The 24,002-nt window shown below is 37.7% G+C and overlaps 2 protein-coding genes across 2 annotated transcripts; both read right to left on the minus strand.

Annotated features, from left to right (window-relative positions):
• Nucleotides 1-6,782: 6,782 nt before the first annotated feature.
• On the minus strand, nucleotides 6,783-7,890 carry LOC109206847. The gene is made up of 2 exons (XM_019369710.1): nucleotides 7,774-7,890; nucleotides 6,783-7,580 (listed from the first exon to the last, which is right to left on the minus strand). The coding sequence occupies exons 1-2, from the start codon at nucleotides 7,888-7,890 to the stop codon at nucleotides 6,783-6,785; spliced, it is 915 nt and encodes a 304-aa protein (XP_019225255.1).
• A 3,815-nt stretch (nucleotides 7,891-11,705) lies between these two features.
• LOC109206850 (ethylene-responsive transcription factor ERF109-like) lies at nucleotides 11,706-12,816 on the minus strand. Its single transcript, XM_019369712.1, has one exon. The coding sequence runs from the start codon at nucleotides 12,758-12,760 to the stop codon at nucleotides 11,888-11,890; it is 873 nt and encodes a 290-aa protein (XP_019225257.1). The 5' UTR covers nucleotides 12,761-12,816; the 3' UTR covers nucleotides 11,706-11,887.
• Between the last annotated feature and the right edge of the window lie 11,186 nt (nucleotides 12,817-24,002).

Raw genomic sequence — 24,002 nt, forward strand, 5'->3', positions numbered from 1 at the left:
GGGGATTAAGTTGCAACATAAATTTAAGTTTCCGAGTTAGGTAGCGGGTTCAAATTAAGAGGGTCCTCCCTTTTGTTTGAACTCGGACTTGAACTCGAGGCCTGAATTTATAAGAGCAAATTAATTAAGCCCATTTAGATACAAAAGAAATAGAAAATCGTATATGCTTTTAGGTTTTCCCCTTAAATAATAAATGAGATGAGCTTCGCCAAATAAAACATGTAAATCGCGGGGCCTCCCATTAAATGTTTATACCAAAATATTTAGAATTCGGGGCGTGCCATTTAGCAAATCTCCATGGCCTCCCGCAAAGTTAATAAGACGTTAGCCACTTTAGGCGCACTTTTAATAATTTACCTTCTTAAACTCGGGTGCACATTTATGTGACCCAAATCCAAATCTCAACGAAGTCGAAATGTGTTAACAATCACGGGTGCACTGGTGCGACGCGGTTCGAAACACATTTTCACGACGTTGCAATTCTTAAAAAATAATAATAATAAAAGCGGTTCAAAGTTAAAAGCACACAGATTGAAGCATGTATCAAACAAATAAGCCAAATATGACAGTTGAGCGACCGTGCTAGAACCACGGAACTCGGGAATGCCTGACACCTTCTCCCGGGTTAACAGAATTCCTTACCCGGATTTCTGGTTCGCTGACTATTAACAGAGTCATAATTTCCTCGATTCGGGATTCAACCGGTGTCTTGGGACACCATAAATCTCCCAGGTGGAGACTCTGAATTCTCTAAATAACAAATCCCGTCTCGATCGTCACTTCAAGTTGGAAATAACTCCCTGCACTACGCCCTTTGCTGGTGTAGTAAGTGAAAAAGGAGGTGTGACAGTAACTATCTGTATCCAGGATTTAGTTCAATAGTTATACTACTATCCCTGGTTCCGATCCCTTGATTTCTGTCGATGAGCCCAAGTTTGCCAATGCATTTGCCTCCGTGTTTTCTTCCCTTGGGATATGAGTAATTGACCACTCCCGAAATCGTGCCAACAGAGCCTGAACCTTTACCAAGTATTGTTGCATACGGTCCTCTTTAGTGTCAAAGATCCCGTAGACCTGATTTACCACCAACTGCGAATCACATTTAATTTCAACCACCTCAGAGTCAAGTCCCCGGGCCAGTTCTAGCCCTGCAATCAAAGCTTTATACTCTGCTTCATTGTTAGTTAAGGGATCTTTCTGATGCCTTGCCTTAATGTTTCCTCCGATGGCATGATTAAGACTATTCCGAGCCCGGACCCTTTTATGTTTGAAGCTCCGTCCATAAATAAGGTCCAAACTCCCAATGTCGATTCCGACACCATTACTGCCTCCTTGGTTGTCAGAGGCAAGAGTCCCGGACTGAAGTCGGCTACGAAGTCAGCCAAGACTTGTGACTTAATTGCAGTTCTTGGTTTGTATTCAATATCAAATTCACTCATTTCAACAGCCCATTTGGCCAATCTGCCCGAGATCTCGAGCTTATGAAGAATGTTTCGCAAAGGGAAAGTAGTCACCACAGCTATCAGGTGACATTGGAAGTAGGGCCTCAGCTTGCGAGCGGCGACTACGAGAGCTAAGGCCGATTTTTCCAAAAGTGGGTAGTGAGTTTCCACTCCCGTTAGAATTTTGCTAAGATAATAAATGGGAGATTGCGTACTTTCGTCCTCTCAGACTAAAACTACACTTACCGCAACTTCTGAAACCGCGAGGTATACTAGCAATGTTTCGCCTTCTTTTGGTTTCGAGAGCAACAGAGGGCTTGACAAGTACTTCTTCAAGTCCTTCAAGGCTTGCGGACATTCCGATGTCCATTCGAAATTCTTCTTCTTTTTGAGCAATGCGAAGAAGCGATGACATTTTTCCGACGATCGGGAAACGAATATGCTCAGTGCTGCTAATCTCCTTATGAGCCTCTGGACTTCTTTTACGTTTGACAATTGATCCAGAATATCTTCAATGGCCTTGATTTTGTCGGGGTTTACCTCAATTCCCCTTTGTGAGACCAGAAATCCCAGGAACTTACCAGAGCTGACCCGAAAGCACACTTCTCGGGGTTTAGTTTCATGTTATGCTCCCTCAGGATGTCATGTTTCTTGCTAATGTTTAAGGTGGTCACCTGCATTCAAACTTAACGAGCATATCATCTATATATACTTCCATAGTCTTTCCTATCTGTTTCTTGAACATCTTATCCACGAGTCGTTGATAAGTGGCCCCGGCATTTTCTAACCCGAAGGGCATCACATTGTAACAATATATACCGAAATTTGTTATAAACGGAGTCTTTTCCTGATCTTCTGGGTTCATCTTGATTTGATTGTACCCGGAATAAGCATCGAGGAAACTCATTAACTCGTGCCCGGCCGTGGCATCAATCATTTGATCAATATTTGGCAATGGAATGAGCCTTTCGGGCACACCTCATTAAGATCCTTATAGTCTACGCACATGCGGAATTTATTGTTTTTATTAGGAACTACTACTACATTAGCTAGCCAGTCTGAATATCTTACCTCTCGGAGATATTGAGTAAGCGGGTTATCTCTTCTTTGATAAATTTATTCCTTGCTTCAGCTATAGGGCGCTTCTTTTGTCTTACTGGAGGTATGTCGGGATCCAAGCTTAACTTGTGTACCGTTATATCCATCGAGATACCTATCATATCCTCGTGCGACCATGCAAAATAATCAGCATTGATTTTAAGAAATTCAATAAAAGCATACCTGAACTCCGGGTGCAGTCCTGTTCCCAAATGGAATTTCCTTTCTATGAATTCTTCGAACAGCACAACTTGCTCTAATTCTTCCGTTGTGGACTTCGTTGCGTACGTATCTTCTGGAACTTGGAAATACCTTGGAACCTGATACTGTTCCGATTCCTCCATTCCCGGGCTAAATTTCTCTAATTCGGGGGTAGGTGTCGGTTCCTGTAATTGCTATGCCACGCGCTGCTTTCCGCTACTACTGGAGACGGATATTGCATTTGTTTGCCTCCCTTGCTGCTGGTTGATCAACCTTTATCTGTTTGATCCCCTCGGGTGTCGAAAATTTCAACAGTTGGTGATAAGTTGAAGGCACAACTTTCATCTCATGTAACCATGGTCTTCCCAGGATAATATTGTACCCCATGTCTTGTCACGACCCGGATTTTCCACCCTCGGGAGTCGTGATGGCGCCTACTAATGAGAGCTAGGCAAGCCAAATTTAATTACTTTTTTTCATCAATAACATAATTCCTTTTAACCATTATCGTCAATAATACAAAGCAATGAAATTAATTAATAAGCGGAGGTCTCAATATTATAGAGAATCTAATAAAAATGCGGAAATCCCAACAAAAGCCTCCACCCAAGACTGGTGTCACGGTTTCACAGACGGTCTAAGAGTACTACACATAAAGGTCTGAAAGAAATAACTCGACACTGTCTCCAGAATACATGAAAGAAACAGGAATATAGACGAAAGGAGACGCCAGTGCCTGCGAACGCCTGCAAGGCTACCTCGGGTCTCGCTGGGCTGAAAGCCTACTCCCACACTACTGCTGCTGCTGCCCGAAGCCTGTATCTGTGCAAAATAGCACAGAGTGTAGTATCAGCACAACCGACCCCATGTGCTGGTAAGTGCCTAGCCTAACCCCGGCGAAGTAGTGACGAGGCTAGGACCAGACCACCAAATAAACCTGAGCAGATATATATACAAGTACAACGGAGACGTATCAAGAAAATAACAATTTAAGCTGGGGAAGGGAGCATGCTTCAGGGGCAACAGTTAGAAATAGAATTTCAGGAATAATAAAGCGTACATCTACAATTTAACTTCTAGCAGTAAATGAAGAGATAAGGCAACTTTCATATTCAACTCATCTTGTTGCAGGCGTGCAACCCGATCCCATTTCTCAATATCTCGTGGTAGGCGTACCACTCGCTCCCATTTCAATATCACTCGTGGTAGGCGTACCACCCGCTCCCATTTCAATATCACTTATGGTAGGCGTACCACCCGCTCCTATTTCAATATATCAACAGTTCCTCCAAAAGAAAATTTACTCTAACAAACGCAACCATTAATACGAGTTCATAAGACAACAAGTACACAACATTTATGATTCACTAAGGAAAACAAATAATGACAAATAGCAATTTAATTATGGATTATAAGGGGGCAATTAGGCAATTTAGTAATTGATATGTTGAATGTCACGTAGCAATTAAGTCACATAATCATGAAGCAATTAAGGCATAAATTCAAGACATAACGTTGCGCAAGGACACCTTGGTTCAATAATAACAAGTGACACGATAAAGGGAAATGTCAACGTAAAGAATCACAGAAATAATGGAATAAGACAAGTAATGCACTTGAACTAATAACAACAAGAAATCATAGCAAACAGCAATAAGTGCACGGTATCACCCTTCGTGCTTTTACTCTCATCCTCACCAAGCAATGATATAAAATGTGCACGGCATCACCCTTCGTGCTTTTACTCTCTTTCCTCACATATAATCAATAGAATTGGCACGGAATGGTACATCGTGCGGCACGGCATCACCCTTCGTGCTTTACTCTCTTTTCCTCACAATAAGCAAACAGTGCACGACATCACCCTTCGTGCTTTACACTCTTTCCTCACAAGATAACAAACAATGCACCGCATCACCCTTCGTGCTTTACACTCTTTCCTCACAATAAACAAACAATGCACGGCATCACCCTTCGTGCTTTACTCTCTTCCTCACCCAAACAACAATCACAAACAAAGGCAAGGGAATAAACAAAATAATAATAATAGAAATACCAGCAAGGGAACACAATAAAACAATTAAATCCCGGCAAGGGTACAACATCAATAGTCTCAACGTCCCGGCAAGGGAGAATATCCAATAATCAACAACATCCCGGCAAGGGAATAGATCAACAACTCTTTCTCTTTCTTTTACTTTCATCACATAGTTCACATTATCACTCGAGCCAATGCTCCAAAGATTTACTTACCTCATATACCTTCACAATTTGTATTTCAACTCGAGCCAACGCTCCACGAAGTTTAAAGATCACAAATCCTTTCACAAGCTCTTTACAACATATAGAAGTCATCAATTAAGCATGAAAGGTATAACAAAATCCAAACTATTCGCAAAATAAGGACTCACGGTCATACTAGACACCAATGTATAGATACTCGTCACCATGCCTATACATCGTACCCGACAATTAGTCCAGTAGCAAATAAGACTCAACTCCTATTCCCTCAAGCTAGGGTTAGACCAAACACTTACCTCGATGCTTTGAATTCAACTCAAGTCTCAGTTATGGCTTTACCCCTCGATTCCGCCACCAATTCCCTCGTATCTAATCACAAATTGTTTAACTACATTAATAAACACTAAATGAATCAATTTGAATGCATAAAAAATGAATTTCCCAAAGTTTTGCCCAAAATTCCAAAATCGCCCCCGGGCCCACGTGGTCAAAACCCGAGGTTCGAACCAAAACCCGGTTACCCATTCCCCCACGAACTCAAATATGTAAATTGTTTTGAAATCGGACCTCAAATTGAGCTCCAAATCCCCAATTTTTAGAAAACCTAGGTTCTACCCAAAACCCCCAATTTCACCCATGAAAATCCTTGATTTTAAGTTGAAAACATGTTAAATGATGTTAATGATTGAAGGAAATGAGTAAAAATCAACTTACAAATGATTTGGAAGAAGACTTGTTCTTGGAAAATCGCCTAAGGAGTTGTGTTTTTAAAATGGGGTGAAAAATGGTTCAAAATTCGACTAAGTATAAAAATATACAGGTTGCAGATATGGGATTTGCGAACTGGGGTTCGCAATTGCGAACCCCGACCTGTTATGGGAATTGCGAGAAAATTGTTCGCATTTGCGAACCCTTTCAAAATCCCAGGATTCGCATTTGCGATCACTTTTGTCGCATTTGCGACCTGCCCATTTTCGCATTTGCGAACAAATAGATCGCATTTGCGATCAGGCAGCCAAGTCCCTAGTCTCGCATTTGCGATGCGGGGCTCGCATTTGTGAGACCCTCTTCGCAAATGCGAAGTCTGCTGCTCAGAAAAATACCAGAAATTCCAAAGTTCAAAAAAAATGCACCCGTGGCCTATCCAAAACTCATCCGAGCCCTCAGGGCTCCTAACCAAATATGCACACAAACCTCAAAAACATCCTACGGACTTATCCGTGCGATCAAAACGCCAAAATAACATCATATACATCGAATTAAGCCTCAAATTTCATGATTCCTTCCAAATTTTTATAAAACATCAAATTTCCATTTTAAGTCCAAAACACGTCAAACGACGTCCATTTTCAACCAAACTTTACAGAAAGCGCTTAAACCATATATAAGGCTTGTACCGGGCGCCGGAACCAAAATACGAGCCCGATACCATAGTCTTTTAATCAAATTTCATTTTCATTTTCCTTAATTATTTCCAGAAAATAATTTCACACAAAAATTCATTTCTCGGGCTTGGGACCTCGGAATTCGATTCCGGGCATACGCCCAAGTCCCATATTTTCCTACGGACCCTCCGGGACCGTCAAATCACGGGTCCGGATCCGTTTATCCAAAATGTTGACCGAAGTCAATTTATTCAATTTAATATCAAAATTTAGCATTTTTCTCACAAAATTCATATTTAAGCTTTCCGCCTACGCGCCCGAACTGCGCACGCAAATTGAGGCAACCCCAAATGAGATTTTCAAGGCCTCAGAAGCACAAAATGAGTAAGGAAACAGGTGATGACCCTTTGGGTCGTCACATGTCCCTGTCTACAACTTCGTAGAGAGTTGTTTTCATTACTCCTTCAGCATTTATGAGTAGCAGAATTTCTCCCCAGGTTGTCACGCTCGTGAGGTTGAATCCAGCAAGGAGCTTTGTTGTCGGAATAATGCTTTCGGTGAGTTTGGTTTGCTCCAGTACTCTCCATTGTATGATATTAGCTGAACTTCCTGGATCCACTAGAACACGTTTAATTTTAAAGTCTAATACATTTAAAGAAATTACTTGTGCATCGTTGTGCAGAAGCAGCAATCCATCTGCATCTTCCTCCGTAAAAGTGATATAATCTTCCCAGAGCCTTTTACTATGAGTTATTGAAACTTTCGTCTTCTTCGCCGCCGCAAAGGTGACCCCATTAATCTCATTCCCCTCGAAGATCATATTGATCGTTTGGCGTGGGGGTTCTTCTCCTGCTTTCGAGGGTTCCGAAGTGTCTCTGTTCCGACCATAGTTGTTTTTTGCTCGGTCACTTAAGAATTCTCTGAGGTGACCATTCTTCAATAGCGTTGCCACTTCTTCCTGAAGGTGTCGCCAGTCCCCTGTTCGGTAGCCGTTTATCCCATGGTATTCACACCATAAGTTAAGATCCCTCTGTCCTTGTACGGATCTCATTGGTCTCGGGAACCGTGCCTCTTTGATGTTTCTCATTGCTGACACCAATTCCATTATACTGATGTTGAAGTTGTATTCCGATAACCTGGGGTAAGAAATATCCGTGACCCTGATGTTTCTTTCTCCTGCAGCGATCTGTTGTTCCGACTGCGATCGGTCCTTCTGTCAATGGTGAACTTATCCGTTGTTTAGAGGTTTCTGCTATGGCCTTCAGTCCGCTCGTAGGGCAAAAATCGGCCCCTCAAAGTCCGTCTATCATAGTCATCTCTTGATTTTTCTCTATCCTTCTCCCGTCATTTTGACCGACGATGGAAAGCCAAATTGATCATCTTCGATTCTTATCTTTGACTCGTACCAGTTGTGGACATTCGCCCAAGTCGTTACTTGAAACTCGAGCAGGCTTTCCTTCAATTTCCGGGAAGCGTCTGAACTTCTCGAATTCAATCCTTTGGTGAATGCTTCTGCTGCCCATTCATCCGGGACAGTCGGGAGCAACATTCTTTCCTTCTGGAAATGAGTGACGTATTCGCGTAACAACTAGGACTCTCCCTGCGCAATCCTGAATATATCGGGGCCTTGAACTTTTTTGGCCCCGGCATGGGCCTTGATGAAAGAATTCGCGAGCATCTCAAAGGAGTCAATGGAATGTTCGGGTAATAATGAATACCACGTTAGAGCCCCTCTCGTGAGAGTTTCTCCAAATTTCTTTAACAATACAGATTCAATTTTATGAGGAGCTAAATCATTTCCTTTCGCTGTTGTGTAGGTGGTGATATGCTCCTGAGAGTCTGAAGTTCCGTCATATTTTGGCACTTCAGGCATTTTGAACCGTTTCGGGATCAACTCTAGTGCAGCGCTGGGCTTGTACGGAATTGAGTATACTTCTTCCAATCCGGTCCTTTCAATATTGGTGGCGCGCCTCAGATCCGTCCATGCGGAAGTTTACCTCCCTCATAAACCGTAAAAGCTCATTCTTAAAAGGATCGTTCTTGCTATTGTGACCGGACCCGCTCCCCCCAGCCCCGTCGGAGCCAACCTCACCCCTGGGAGTGTTATTGCCGACCCTCTGCGTTGTTTGATTTGGGGGGATACCGGGAGGAATTGAATTTTGTCTGTTCGCGTTGTTGGAAGCACCTGACAATGCTTGCTTTAATTCCGTCATAACCTTATCCTGCCGCGTGAGATGGCCTAGGATGATCGCTTGTTGCTCTTATAAAACCCTTACCACGTCAACAACATGTTCCTCATCAGCATCATCAGGAGTTGCTCCCCGAACTAGACGAGGATACTACCTATTATGAACCGGTGTGCCGGTGTTCTCCTCATACGAGTGTCACTAATTGAGTCCTCGAAGTGAGGCCGATCTCTCTGAATCTCGGGGTTGTGTGTGTTGTTGACGGTGTTATCTGTCATTTCTTGCGGTTTTTCTTTAAGACAAAACAATCAAAGTACGTTAGTAAAAAGGGCAAGATTCAATTTAATTGCACGGCTGCCTAGGCTCCACGGTGGGCGCCAAACTGTTTACCCGTAAAATAGTACAGTTAAATTTATATGTGGCTTATAGACAAGTGAACTAATTTGATCCAGAAATAATAAAGTAATTAAAGAATAATGCGATACTTAGCCTTAAAATGTAGATAAAATAGCAGAAATAATAATTCCGGGAGCAAAACTTCCTTCACAGCAATGACGTGATCAAAATCAAGAAGTAAATGATATTAAGCTTTGTAGAGAAGATAGTATGAGTTTGCCAGAAAATTCATGTCATTTACAATGATAACTGAGCTTTCTATTTATATCTATGTCTTGAGAAGGAGGTCCTAAGATCGTGCCCTCCTTTAGTGTCAATTATGAGGGCCATTGATGAAGGTGTAACGGTGAAAATTAATGCCAACTTCCTTTTAATGGGCTGCAGTTCCTAATACTGCAGAATATTCTTTATTAAATGCTACCGGACGCAAAGCATTGAATATATCTTTATGAACATTCTCTCCCGGTGACAAGCAGAATAGCTTCGTTCTGTGACCACCTCCGTCTTGGGTTCCACGTGTCCTTCCTCTAGGTGACCACGTGTTATATCATATTTTTTCCTATACAACTACGAGTTTGGCCGAATTTAATAATGATTGACTCAAATTCTGTATGTGTCAAGAAATATATTATATATGTACAAATATTGTAAACAAAACACAGTAACTCAAATGGTAAGTGGATTCAACGTCATCTCACACTCAAACTTTAAAATCTAAATCTGTCTTCTGGCCATTCATACACTTACCACTAGCAAATCTTCTCGTATTTGCTTTTGACCTTGAAGTTCCCATTTGAAGTACAATAAACGGTAACTTTAAACTGGAATAAGAATTAGATGGGTGAATTTGGATTTTTTTTTAAACATATATTAATATGTGAAATCCATCCAATTTACGCTAAATTCAAGAGCGAATATCAGATGATATAATAATAGGAAAGGAATGTATAACCCTAAAATATGATTAAAAAAAATAAAATTAAAGTATTTCGTATAGTAAAAAATAAATTTGCATTTTCCCCATTAATTAACAGAACAAAAGAATTTTTATTACGTCAGAGCTCGTAAATGCTAACCAATAAATATAAGGCAAATTAGGGGCGGAGCTAGCCCTTCAGATACGACTGAATCCAGTAGCTTTTATTCAATTATGTATTTGTTTAAAAAATTATGTATAATTATTAATTTAAAATTTAGTAATTTATAAAAATTAAAATACTTAATTCAAAAAAAAAAAATCACAAATTTCAAATTTTGACTCCGCTAACTAGACAAATAGTGTCACCCAAAAGGTACCAAAGAGGCAAAGACTATAATTTGACTTGAGTCTAGAACCTGGGAGTATCAAAAAAATCAAGTCCGTACGCGTCAAGTTAGTGCCGTCAACAATACCGAGTAACTGACTCTTCCTTCCCACTGAATCCATCAAATCTCACGCACGTTATTAATTGGTGTCTCTACTCCTCTATTTTGGAGTCGGTTGAATGTTTCGCTTTTTTGCCAACTTGGTAGTATTATAATAAACTAATGATTGGATAACACTCTTTATTTCCCCTCGTGGGCACATTTCTTTTCATAAATCAACACATGTTAAATATGCTTCCACATTTTTCATTTATGCACGTGGTTTCTTTCAGTCGACATTAAAACTGATCTTTTTAAAAACTTTTTGCCAAGTATAGTGGGCCACTGTGACTTTCTAGCTTGCCATCAAAATCACCAGGTGATTTGTATCTGTGTCATCTGACCCCACATTTCAATTTTTTAAACTTTAAAAAAAAAAAGCAAATTTAATATTTAAATTTAATCGGTTTGTATCAATGCATTTTACTTTTAAAACTATGTTCAAAATTTAGTAGTTATTAAAGTTTGATTCGTTTATCACTATATATTCATGTTTCATATATATTGAATTCAGCTTAACTCATACTCCCTCCGCTCCACAATAAGTGATCAATTTATCTTTGGCACACCCATTAAGGAAATACAACTCCTAGAGAAAAAAAATGTATTCACTAAATTAATCTTAATTATTTGTTACCTTGACACGTTGTAATATGTAAATAGGCCAAATTTTGAAAAACTAAAATTAATTCCTTCTTGATTATGTAAATTGACACGTATTTTTTGGATCAAAATAAAAAGGCAATATGATCACTTATTGTGGACCGGATGGAATAATGGGAGAAATTCGAAAATTGCCAAATTTACAAGTGGTCACTCAAAAATAGCCACAGTTTCAAAAGTAACCGAAATTTAGCTACTGTTTATGTAAAGATAAATCTGAACGAAAATACTGTTCAAAATCCAAAAAATACTCCAGCATAATATGCTAGAGTTCCAGTATAATATGCTGGAGTTCCAACATAAGTATACTGGAACTCCAGCATATTATAATGGAGTTCCAGCATAAGTATACTGGAACTCCAGCATAATATACTGGAGTTCCAGTATAATATACCGGTCCAGTATAAGATGTTGAAAATTCATACACATATGCTCCAATCTCCAGTATATTATCCTAGAACTTTCCGCGTGATGGAGTTCCAGCATAATATGCTGGAAGTTAATACACAGGTGCACCGATCTCCAGTATATTATGCTGGACCGGTCCCTGTTGCAGCAAAATAGTGATTATTTTTCAATAACTTTGAAAACGCTGGCTATTTTTGGATGACCAGTCTGAAAACTGGCTAGCCCCCGTGCTATTTTAACGAATAATATAGTAAGCTCCATTTGACTTGAAACAGGGGAAGTAATTATAAAAACGAATAATATATTCACATTAATTCCTCATAATTTTTACATTTCACTCGACTATTGTGCCGAATTACATACGAAAATGAGTAGACAATTACTAGTGTTTCCTTATGTGCAAGAGCCCAAATTCGATAAAATACAACGGGGCAAAGCACCTTAATTTTGTTTTAACTGAAACTTAAACGCTGTGAACATTCCCGCTAGTAGAATCAGAAGAATCACCATTGAAATTCATCATTGTCAACCAATCTTGAATCTCATTATCCCCCATCAACTGATCCCAAATTTCACTTCCAAATTCTGCATTATTTCCTTGCTGTAACTGTGGCTCCGGCAACTGTTGAGGTGAAGAAGATGAAGCACTCTGTTGTTCTTGAGTCTCAGTATAATCAGCAAATGAGAAATTTAACTTAGCTCTTGGACCCCTGAATTCAATAGCGGCTTTATCATAAGCTCTAGCTGCTTCTTCTGCTGTATTAAAAGTTCCAAGCCAAACACGCGCAGCTTTCCTTGGATCTCGAATTTCTGCTGCCCATTTTCCCCATGGCCTCTGTCTCACTCCTCTGTAATTCTTCTTCTTCTTCTTTGCTATTGCGATTGTAGTACTCTTCTTCTTATTATCATCACCAGCGACAACCTTTGATTCTGCAAAAGTAACAGCAGCAGAAGACGTGGTTCCGAAAATGTCGCAACCTAAACAACCTTTGATTCTGCAAAATGGACAAGGTTCTTGTTCTGCTGGGACACCTAAAATAGGTGACACCACATTTCCTTGTTCAATTGTAGACATGCTGTTCGAAGGCGAGGAATATGCGGTAACAGTCGTGGCAGTGGAGGTAGCAGTAGAATATTGAAAAGGTGAAAATAAGTTGAAGTGTTGAGTATTATTATTTTCCATGGGAGTACTACCATTGATGACATTTTTCAAAGCTGAAACCATAACAGAATACTCTTCTTCTCCAGTAAGCCGAGGAAAGTGTGGAAATTGTTGGTTATTTTGGTCAGTGTACGACGTTCCGTCTTCTCTAAATCTCTTATTTGACCTCTGCATGGTTGAAAATTTTGAAACTTTGAATTTTTTTGACTTGAGTTCTGAAATACAGAGAGAGGTCAAAGGGGGGAGTTATTTATATACGCGGGAAGATCTTACGTGGAGGGACAGCTCATACACTTTTTATACACGGATAGAATTTTAAGCCTAGCTGGCATAGTAATAAGTGATTCTATTGGGAGGTAATTGATGACTTGATCTGGTGGGGCGCGTTCACACGTTACTTTTTTGTGGGTTGAGGCCTGGATCGCTTTGACGGTTATGTTTTGGGTAGAAGATACTTTTCGGGTCCCTCTAGCCACTTAATATAGTTTTTCGGGAAAAAATTTATTAGAAATAGCCTGATTTATAATAGTAATTGAAAAATAGCTAAATGAATAAAAGTAATCGAAATTCAATTATTTTTTATGTAAAGATATAATCTGAACAAGAATACCCTTAAATATTTAAAAATATTCTAGCATAATATGTTGGAGTTCTAATTTTTTACATATGAGATTCCAGTAGAATATGCTGGAGTTCCACCATAATATGCGGGAAGTTTAAATGGATGAGCTCCATAATCTACCATATTATGCTGGAATTTTTCGTGCCGGAGTTCCAATATGCTGGAAGTTTATATGAGGAGCTCCATAATCCAGCATATTATGTTGGAACTTTCCGTATTTCACCAAAATAGTGATTATTTCAGTGACTTTACAAACGCTGGCTATTTTTCGATTATTAGTCCGAAAGCTAGCTGGGTCGTGCTGTTTTTACTAGTTTTTCCCTCTTTATCAAGAGTTGCAGGGAGATGAATAAATTTCCTTCACTTTTAACGAGAGGTCGCGGATTCAAACCTTTGGTATGAAAAAAAATTCAATTAAGAAGCCTTTTAATGAGTCTTATGCATGAAGCCGAATTATTCGAACCTCAATTGTGTAGGTACTTGACATTGAGTGAAAAACTAAACCAAAATTGTCCTTCCTTTTTTCTCCTTAAGGGATTGGGGAGAGAGGAAGTACGAGAGCATAAATGGAGGAGCTCCATAATCCACCATATTATGTTGGAATTTTTCGTGCCGGAGTTCCAATATGCTGGAAGTTTATACGGAGGAGCTCCATGTTGGACTTTAAGCCATTGGGCTTTAAAGTAGAAGAATTGTGAATTGAAAATGGAGGGAAATAAAATGGAGGGAAAAATAAAAATTTGAAGAAGTGAACTTTTGTCTTGCACTTTGTCCCTCATTGGTGAGGGACAATCACATTTGTGTGCTTATATATAGAATCACTTCTTAAAGCTCTTAAAAGGAGTTGAAGAGAATGAACCCTCGCGCCGTCGTCGTCGCTCGCTTGGCTTCGGCTTCGGATTTGTCAAATGATTGATCGATAAGATTATTTTTTGGACAAAATTTATTTCATTAATTAAATACCAAATCACTGCTGAAAATACGCCAGAACCCTGCTGAAGATTCAGAGGGACTCTCTAGTCGCGGTTCTGCCGTAGCGTATTCTTCTGAAAAGGCACCTTTTCCAGACACCTCTTCTGATAATTGCCTATAAATTCTGAGGCAAGGCTCCATTTTCTACACACGAAAAACACTCCAAAACTTCTTTCTTTTTGAATATACTGCATCCTAATTCGCAGTCAATCTCTCTCCAATTCGTAAGTGTGATTTTGCTCCGTTCTTTGAGTTCGTTGGGATCCTGCAGTTTGTATTGCCACTGTTGCAGGAAGGTTTATTCCGTTTTATCCTGGGAGGATTTAATCCATTACCTTGGGAACTTGTGAGGGGGTTAAAATTCCTTAAGGACACACAAGAAACTTGTGAACTAGGAATATTTCTGATTCTCTACTATTTTTCCAGATTTCTTTAATTCTTCTAATAGTTTTGTTTTTCCTGATTTTGTGTTTTAACACAGTAACGCTCACACTCCATAATCCAGCATATTATGTTGGAACTTTCCGTGTTTCAGTAAAATAATTCTATTTTTCATTAACTTTGCAACGCTGGCTATTTTTCTATTACCAGTCCAAAAACTACATAGGCCGTGCTATCTTCGCTAGTTTTTCCCTCTTTATCAAGAGTTGCAGGGAGATGAATAAATTTCCTTCACTTTTTATGAGAGGTCTCATATTCAAACCTTTGGTATGAAAAAAATCAATTAAGAAGCCTTTTAACGAGTGTCGTATTAGTCGAGCCTCAATTGTCTAGGTACTTGACATTGAGAGAAAAACTAAACCAAAATATGAGAGCATAAATGGTCTTCTATGACTAGTTGCAACTTGAATATAAAAAAATGTCCCAATAAAGATTTTTCGTACTTTCTTTATCGATTTTTTGTAGTAGTTCTATATTATTTAAAGCGGCATAATTTTCTGTTTACTTTGTTTCAAACATAATGAAATATCTTTTTTTTTTTTTTAAATTATTTAGTTTTAACATTCCCATTTTTTCCTTTAATGATATATATAACTTATTAGGACTCTCACTACCACTCATTTAATATGATGCTTGTATAACTTTGCTTTGCATATAGTATTTGATTTATGCGTCAAAAGTCTTTTTTCAATTTCCTAAACTTCGTGTCCTAATTAAAAACTTCACGTAGAATGAGACGAAAATACTACTACTAGTACATATATAATAAAAATTAAATTTGTAATAAGGCCACTCCCGAAACCACTTCTAGTCCTCTACATTTGCAACATCTGGCTAAAGTGCATACCACCATAATATTCCAATAACGTCTCATCATATAGCAGGCAATTCATCATTAACAAAATGAATAAGATGATCTTAATTAGGCGATTGACCCAAATTAAGGTGAAGAAGAAATCAAATTGTTTCACTTAGCAGATATACTAACACAGGGCAATAACTCAAAATGAACACTTACTGTTGATTTGATCGTCGACACTTATCCCTAATGCTCCTTCATGTTATTTTAGGAACTCGACCAATCCATACATGATCCTTGGATCTATAATTTTATTAATTTGCATTCTAAGGTCCATCTTGAAAAATAGAGTGAAATCTTCTATGAGGGGTCGTTTGGTATGAGGTATAAGTAGATATAGTGCTGGATATAAAAATTAAATACCACCTTACTATATTGTTTTGTTAGCAAACCTGGTATAAGTTATCCCGGGATTAAAATTAGTACCGGGATAACTTATACCTTGTAGGGGGTGGGGTAATTAGTGCCGGGATAACTTATACATTCTTCTTAGAAATTATGCAATTGTCATTTTTAATACAATATCCAAACAGTGGATAAAAAATAATACCAGGATAACTAATCCCAACATAACTTATCCCAGCATAACTCGTATTCAAACCAAACGACCTCTAAGTAGTCAAATTATACTTATAGCGGAAAAATTAAACTTTTTTAAAGCTAAATATTCGATGTATAAAAGAGGACAAAGGTCTAATTTATCCCCGAACTATGCAAAATGGTCTGACTATTAACAAAATTAAAACTATTTAGTTTCAAAGCTTCACTAAGCCAATAAGGACAAGTCTAGCTCAATTTGGTAAAGACAACGACACCATTAACCCCAACTATTGATGGAGGGCAAGTTAGACCATTTCACATAATTCAGGCATAAGTTTGGACTTTTTCCCTATTAAAAAAAAGAGTTCTAACATTAACGTGTCAAGATTTAGCATACTTATTTCTCAAAAAAAAAAAAAAAGAAAAGGAGACAAAGCGAATACTTTACTTATATTCTCAACGAACTAATTATAAAGAGTTCTATTGCTTTGACGTTAAAAATCTGAACATATTAACTCGTGCTAATGAGAAAAAGGTAGGTAGTACAAATGATACTTAAATGTGGAATGAATGAGCTAAAACTATTTTTTAGGATTTCACTTCGATTAGACTTTTCATGGAATCCTAAGGTTGTCATTTTGTGGGATCCAACCCAACGTGAGATTTATAAGCTTTCATTTTTACATATTACACACACTAATGTTTAGGTAATTAGTCTTAATATAGTGTGGTGCATCTTAGGTCGGCAAATAAAGAGAAGATTCCCCTTTAATCATAGCATGAGTTAGATATGAGAGGCTAGGAATCATTCTTCAATTCGAAACAAAAAGTTATTGTGGGTTTAGCTTTATATTGATCTCACTTTTTAGGTAGATGGACTGTTGATACCCAATTTTTCCCTATATATTTTTAATATATAAAATATTTTCAAAATAGCATGTTCAAATGTTTTACTATTTTTTTCTTAATTTTTAAAGATTTTTTAATCAATTTATCGCCCTATTTTATCCGTAAAAACCCAATAATTATTCCCAAAATTATCATTTTCGGTGATTCTTATTGGATTTCCATATTTATATTAAAATGTGGTTAATGTAATTTTTGCATATTTTTTACAAGGTCATTTAGTATTTTTAAAGTTAAATTGTATGTAATTACAATATTAGCCTTTTTTTTAGGATTAATCACGTTTTTATTCATAAAAATTAGGTCTGGTATTTTTAAATAGGTAATTGTGTGCTATTAATCATTTTAGTACCCTTAATTTATTTCCAAAAATTATTTTAATATTTTTTTAAAAATCAAACAGGGAAAATGGCTATTTAAATGGTAGCCCCATTTGTATTTCAATTATAACCAGTTCAAACCCCAATCCCAGCCCAATTTTGAATTAAAATACCCGACCCAAATCCTAAAACTGCCTACCCGACCCAAAGACCCACTAAATCCCGGCCGTTGATCTAAAAGATCGACGGTCCCCATAATTCCTTTCCTTTTTTAATCCAACAACCCCCCAAACCCTACCCATTCTCTCATTTCAGCCGCCCTTAAATTCCCTTCTCCCTCAATTCTCTCTAAGACTCCATCAAACCCTAGCCGCCGCCATCAAACTCCAACCCTGAAACCTCCCAAATCCATGGCTTCCAAGGTCATTGGAGGCCTGTATCCACCTCTCATGGCTTCCACGTGTTCGATTATTATGGTTTCAAGGCTAGATCTTGAAAGAGCTTGGTCCAGACCTTGGTCGATACCGATTTACGACTGTTCTCTGGTCGTCTCTGACCTTTCTTCGGCCAGCCATGGCTGTTCGAGTCTGACTCTTGACTCTCCTGCTTAAATCGATGGTTTTCAAAGCCTTTCTCACCACTTGGGGTTCCTCTGAAACCCTAACCTTCAAGGTTCTCTCGACTACTCTTAGATTTGTTTCAGACCTATGTCTGCTCTGAACTTTTAAGCATTTTTCTCGAAGTTTCTTTTAAAGCTCCGCTTTCAAAACTCCTTATCTTTTCGATTGGGGTTTCTGTTAAGTTATTTCGAAACCTTTCTCTGATTTTTTGATATGTTTTGCTGTGTTTGCTCGTATTATCCTTCTGCCTGAGTTTGCATGTTAAGACCCCTAATTTCTTTTGACTGTTTATTAAGCGAATGTTTGTTTGCCTGAGTTTTGTCCGATCTGTTTAATTATCCTCTTTTTAAAACCCTTCTATTGTCGAAAATCTTATGGTTTTGGGTCTGAGACTGTTTGTTTAAGTGTAGAAGTTCTTTTCGAAATCTCTTGTTCCCTTTGGGCAATTCTTCCAATTCTGGGTTTCTGTCTTCTCTTTAACCTCGCCTATGTTGAAAGCCCTAATTCTTCTCGGTTTCTTCGTCTGATTTTGTGACTGGCCTGCTCTTCTTTGAGTTTTTGTGACTATCTCACTTCGAATGTGTTTCTACTAAGTTCCTTATGCCTAACTTACATTAGCTCTATGTGCTTGTGTTCGTCTTGACTGGTCAAGACTTGCCCCTTTGCTTGCTATATTTGGTTATTCACATCTCACTCTATTTATATGTTAAAAACCTGACTCATGACTATCTCTTTGATTGACTCTGAGCTCCCTGTTTCTTGGCTTGATTTGAAAATTTCTCTTTAGACTTTCGATTCTCCTATTTTAACTTGGTTTATTTGCTTATTTATGGGAACCCATGTTACTCTCCTTAAATCAGTAATTTCGAATCCTTGGTTCCCTGATTTACCATGTGCTGATTTTCGATTGTCTCCATATTCTGCAATTTTATTGTGTTTCTTACCATATTTGGTTAGCTAAGTATTGTACTGATTCTCCATTAGTTGTTTCCTTAATTGAACCCCTATATACTTACCCCTAATTGTCTATTCTGTACATGATGCTCTACTTGATTTCTTTCCTTAAACATTTTCTGCCCCTTACCGTTGGTTGATTGCCCCTTAATTAAAAGAGTACTTGCATTAATTTGATTCTGATTAGTACTTGGTTCCATAATTACTATACAATTGTAACTCTTGCCTTATTTTACATGGTTTTCGAACTACTATATATACATACTCTCTCATTAACACACACACGAACATTTTTAGTTCTGAACTCACACTTACACTCAAAACACTCCCTCTTGCTTTACTGCTTGTATTGTGGCCTGTTTAGCTGGTTGAAAGCCAAAGCTATATTTCAAAGTCCTGCTACTTTTCTTTACTACATTTTGCCTTCTTTGAACTGGTACGTTCTAATTAAGTTTTCAGCCTCAACAACAACATGGTTACGCAATGTTCTTGCATTCTTGTCTGCCTACTGCTTGTGTCTATTTCAGTACCTTTATTTAGCATGCTGTAATTTCTTTTCTCCTATTCTGAATCAATGTATTATGAATCCTAAATCCCTACCCCAATGTGTTTGATACTTATGGTTTGTTTGGGGCATGACAACATCAAATATTGTTGAACATGACTCAAACTTGGTTCTCCTAGGATCATTACCTCTATGTTACCCTTATATGTGTGTGTTCTGGTTGATCTACAAGCATGACAACACCCCTGTTACTGTGCATGCCCAAAATTGACTCATGCCTAAATATATAGGCCCTTGCAATGGATTCCCAATCCCCTGCCCCTTTGGTGTGAAATTATCAACTCTTTAAAGTATTAATGGTTGTCTCCCATCCCCCTTTTCCTTTCCTTTGTTCCCTCAGCTTTTAAAATCAGTTTCTGCACTTCCACTCTCTCTTAGACTTAAGTCCTGCCCCCCTCATGTGAGCCCTGCCTTGGGACCCATGAGCTCCCTCTGAACTTGGACACGTGAGGGCTGGCATTTCCACACTGCACTTGTCCCTATTCTGGTGATGTAATTTGGGTGTGAGCACTGCCCGGGGTCCAATTGAGGCTCTTAGGAAACTCACTCAAGTTTGAGAAAGGCTTTGAAGCAATGGCATCTTAAGGCAGTTATTCCATATCTCAAGGAGGAACCAAGAATCGAGCCTCCTCTAGTTGTATTTTATGTATTTTGATGTAATTTATTATTCCTGATTTGTAAATAATTTGTAATGAACACTTGGGGTTGGCTAGTGAAAAGGGTTGGGTATTTATGCATGCCAAGGGTAGAACCATGCCTATAGGACTATTTAAATTTCTGCATGTTCAAGCTGCATTTAGAAACCATGCCTACAGGACTATTTTAATTTCTGCATATTCAAACTATGTTTAGAAGCCATGCCTATAGGGTATTTTATGCTGCAAACTATGTTTAGAAGCCATGTCTATAGGACTTCTTATTCAACATCATATAGATAACATGTCTACAGGGATCATCTAAAATTCTTCACATTTATCACTGTTTAGATACCATGTTTTAGGACCCAATTGATTATAACTCAGTAGCATGCTGAAATCAGTAACATACAGAAATCGTGCCTATAGGGGTTCATAAATACAATCCTGATTCGTTTCCACTCACATGCAATGTTAGGTATCATGTCTATAAGGATCTAAAATCGGCAACACATAGAAATCATGCCTATAGGGATTCTTAAACAAATCTGATACACTTCGTTCACAGTCAATGTTAGATATCATGCTCATAGGGATTAAAATCAGATACTATCACCTGTAGAATCTGTAACCAGTCTAATTTAATTTTGTCCATTCTGAACCTCTTTTCAATAATCTGATTCCCTTGCTTAATAAGGTTTAGCAAGCCTGCCTATGGAATGTCAAACAATTCGTTTTGAGTTCTACTGTCTTACCACCTTCTGAACTAAGTAGATATCATGCCTATAGGACCCCGTCTAAACGCTTAGGCAAACCTTAGGCAATATAATTACAATTGAACTCGCCTCTGTTATTTGTTTAAGTGTTACAATCAGTAGGCAGGCCCGATTCTGTTTCCTAACTGAGTCATGCAATAAGCCAGGCCTGCTGCAATACAACAATCTCTTCTTCCCTCAAGCATATTTTTAGAATCAGATCTTACTCATTTGTTTAAGTCATGCTATTGGATTGTTTGTGTTTGGAGGAGGTATACTTGAGCCTCTATGTTTATGTGTTTCCCCTCTAATGTGCAATCTTTATATGTTTTGTATGTCGCCTTAGAATTTTTTTACCTTTGGAACCTCAAATAAGCCTAACATCCCTCCTTTTTAGGATTAGTAGTCCTAAGTGCCTCCGGGACTGATAGGAATGGGACGGGTAATAGCATGCAATAAGTGATCAAGACCAATCCGCGCTTTAATACCTTAATGGGGTGGAAAGGGTAGATATGGATATGATGACCGGTGCGTTAATACCACGTGTAGCCCCTCTCTTGAGGAGTGATTACCGGGTATTGCATTGATGCGATCCATATTTTTAATAAACCTAGGATCCCCTTCCTTTATTCTTTATTCTCTTTTAGCATTGTAATTCCTTATTTAAAGATCAACTCTTTTAATTATTCTTTCAAACTTTGTCTACTTCTGAACCATTATGTATTGAAATCCCCTCTTATTTGAGCCTTATCTGCTTCTATGTTAATTGCACCTCAAATTCACAATAATTGTCTGGCCGGGAACCACACTAGTGGATCCTAAGGGGTGCCTAACACCTTCCCCTTAGGATAATTTCAAGCCCTTATCCAATCTCTGGTTATTCAAACAAGCTTAGAGTTGAATCTCTATTGGTGTCCTAATACGCCTTAATCATTAGGTGGCGACTCTTCAAATGCAAACCCAATTCCCAAAAGGAATGAGTTGTCCCTCCAAATGTCACAAACCCGATTTCGCGAGAAAAAGGGGGCGCGACAAGGACATGAAGCATTAAAAAATTCATATATATGACATCCAACCTGGTTATTCGCCGTAAAATTAAATTGTATATATAAGGTAAAATTTGTTTTAAACTTCTATATTATATTGTGAATTCCCATGACACAATCGAAAGTATGGCTCAATGGTCAAGATGGTTCAAAACTTTGTAAGGTAATTGGTTCAATTTCCATTGGCCATATTTTTTTTAATTTTCTAACTTTTCTTTTTTGAACCTCCTAAGTAGAAATTCTGCATCCGCTACTGTTCATAGCCAATTGAAATCAAATTTTAATATTATGCGGCTGAAAAGAATGAAATATCATCTATTTCGCTCTGTTGAATATGTCGCGTTACATGTAACAAGCGAGCTCTTTAATCCTTAAATTTCCGTCCTCTGTTAATACTCTTTAATTTGAAGAGATATTTGTACAGACGAAAAATGTTTTTAATATAAGACAAACCAAGATATGGATAAATGTGGGTCGATATCTACCTTTAAATTCTGAAGTGTCGCTCTCTATTTGTATTCTTTCCAAACAATGATTAGTTTCTTTTTGACTCTTCGTTCAAAACATGATATAGTTTTCTTTTTTGTGTTTTTCATTTGGTGTTCAGTACCTTCGCATTAAAGTCCGATTATATCCGGATTCGTACCGCATAGGTCCTTATTCAGAAAGAAGCATTCCCCATCAAAAAAAATTCATACTCAGGGTTCGAATTCGAAATTTCTGGTTAAAGAAAGAGCAGTCTCATCCGCTGCACCACATCCTTCTGCGATTGTTGATAGTTCCCTTTTAAAACAAAGGTCGGTGTGCAGTTTTCCTAATCAAAAGTTCATTTCATTCCTTTCTTTTCATGATATCCCATGACTCATCTATGCAATTTATAAAGCAAAAAAGAGTAGTGACGGACAAACAATTTCTCTTGCCCTAATATAAGTGACCCAAAAATTGGCATCTAATCTTAGGTCAGAAGTATTGAATTACGATAAACATATGTGAATAACAAGCAAATTGAAGTTGGAGAATAGTTTCAAAATAACTTACAAGTAGTGGAAGAAATAGAAATAAAGAAATTGGATTACACTCGTATTTGACAATCGACACTGGCCTGAGTGGAAGACTACGGCATTAGATTTAGTAAAATATATTCCTCGCCGTTTGCGTTGAGCCTAATCGGACCAAATTATTACTCTTCTAATTTCTCGCCATTGATTAGACTAATTGTATTTAGTTGGGTGAAAGTGTTAAAAAGTGATGGTCAGAGCGTGAAAATATAGGACAGCACTTGCTAAGCTGAAGTACGAAAAGTTTCAGCATAATATACTAAATTATGGAGTTCTTGCATATACATTTCCAGCATATTATGTTGGAACTCCAGCACATAAAAAGTTCCAGCACAATATGTTGGATTATGGAGCTGCTGCGTATAAATTTCTAACATATCATGTTGGAACTCCAGCATATTATGCTGGAATCTCATATGTAAAAAATTCGAACTCCACCATATTATGCTTCAATTTTTCCGGATTAGTAAGGGTATTTTTGTTCAGATTTCGTCCTTACATAAAAAAATGGCTAAATTTCGATTACTTTTATAACTGTGGCTATTTTCAATTACCAGTTGTAAATGTGGGTATTTCTGATTTTTCCCTTTGGATGGCCGCATTTCGTAAGAAAAGTGCTCAAGATTTTTGTGAGGACGTGATTTTGCGCGACTAGAAATACTCCTACAAAATTAAAAAAATAGGTTATTCTAAATTATTTTCATTTTTATAGAATTTTGTAGGAATTTCTTGCTAATTGTTTGCATTTAGTTGCATTTTTGTGCACATTCCATTAAAATCATGGAAAATACCCTAAAAAATATTCAAAATTTCATGCATTGCATTTTAGGTTGTTATTTGCATTTTTAAGGTTAAGTCGTTAATTAATTATTTTATTAAAACAAAAATCTCAAAAATAATGTTCATTTTTCACATTTTTAGCTTTTAGTTTTAAATTAATAATTTTCTTTCAAAATTTAAGATTGACTAATTATGTAAATAATATAAATAGATAGTTAGTTTAATTTTATAATTTAAAATAATTTAGCACATTAATTTAGGATTTAATTAATTTAATTAGATTTTAAAAGTTAATTAAACAAAATGGGTTTTAATTAACCTTGGCCGGACTGGGCCAGTTCTT

Source organism: Nicotiana attenuata, unplaced genomic scaffold (genome assembly GCF_001879085.1).
Source record: "Nicotiana attenuata strain UT unplaced genomic scaffold, NIATTr2, whole genome shotgun sequence".
NCBI lineage: Eukaryota > Viridiplantae > Streptophyta > Magnoliopsida > Solanales > Solanaceae > Nicotiana > Nicotiana attenuata.

What these genes read in the sequence shown, in the direction of transcription:
- LOC109206850 (XM_019369712.1), bottom strand. Translation starts at nt 12,760, where the DNA reads ATGCAGAGGTCAAATAAGAGATTTAGAGAAGACGGAACGTCGTACACT.
- LOC109206847 (XM_019369710.1), bottom strand. Translation starts at nt 7,890, where the DNA reads ATGGGCAGCAGAAGCATTCACCAAAGGATTGAATTCGAGAAGTTCAGA. An exon ending in TGGGCGAATGTCCACAACTG is followed by an intron (nt 7,581 to 7,773) that starts GTACGAGTCAAA and finishes CACCATTGACAG; the next exon opens with AAGGACCGATCGCAGTCGGA.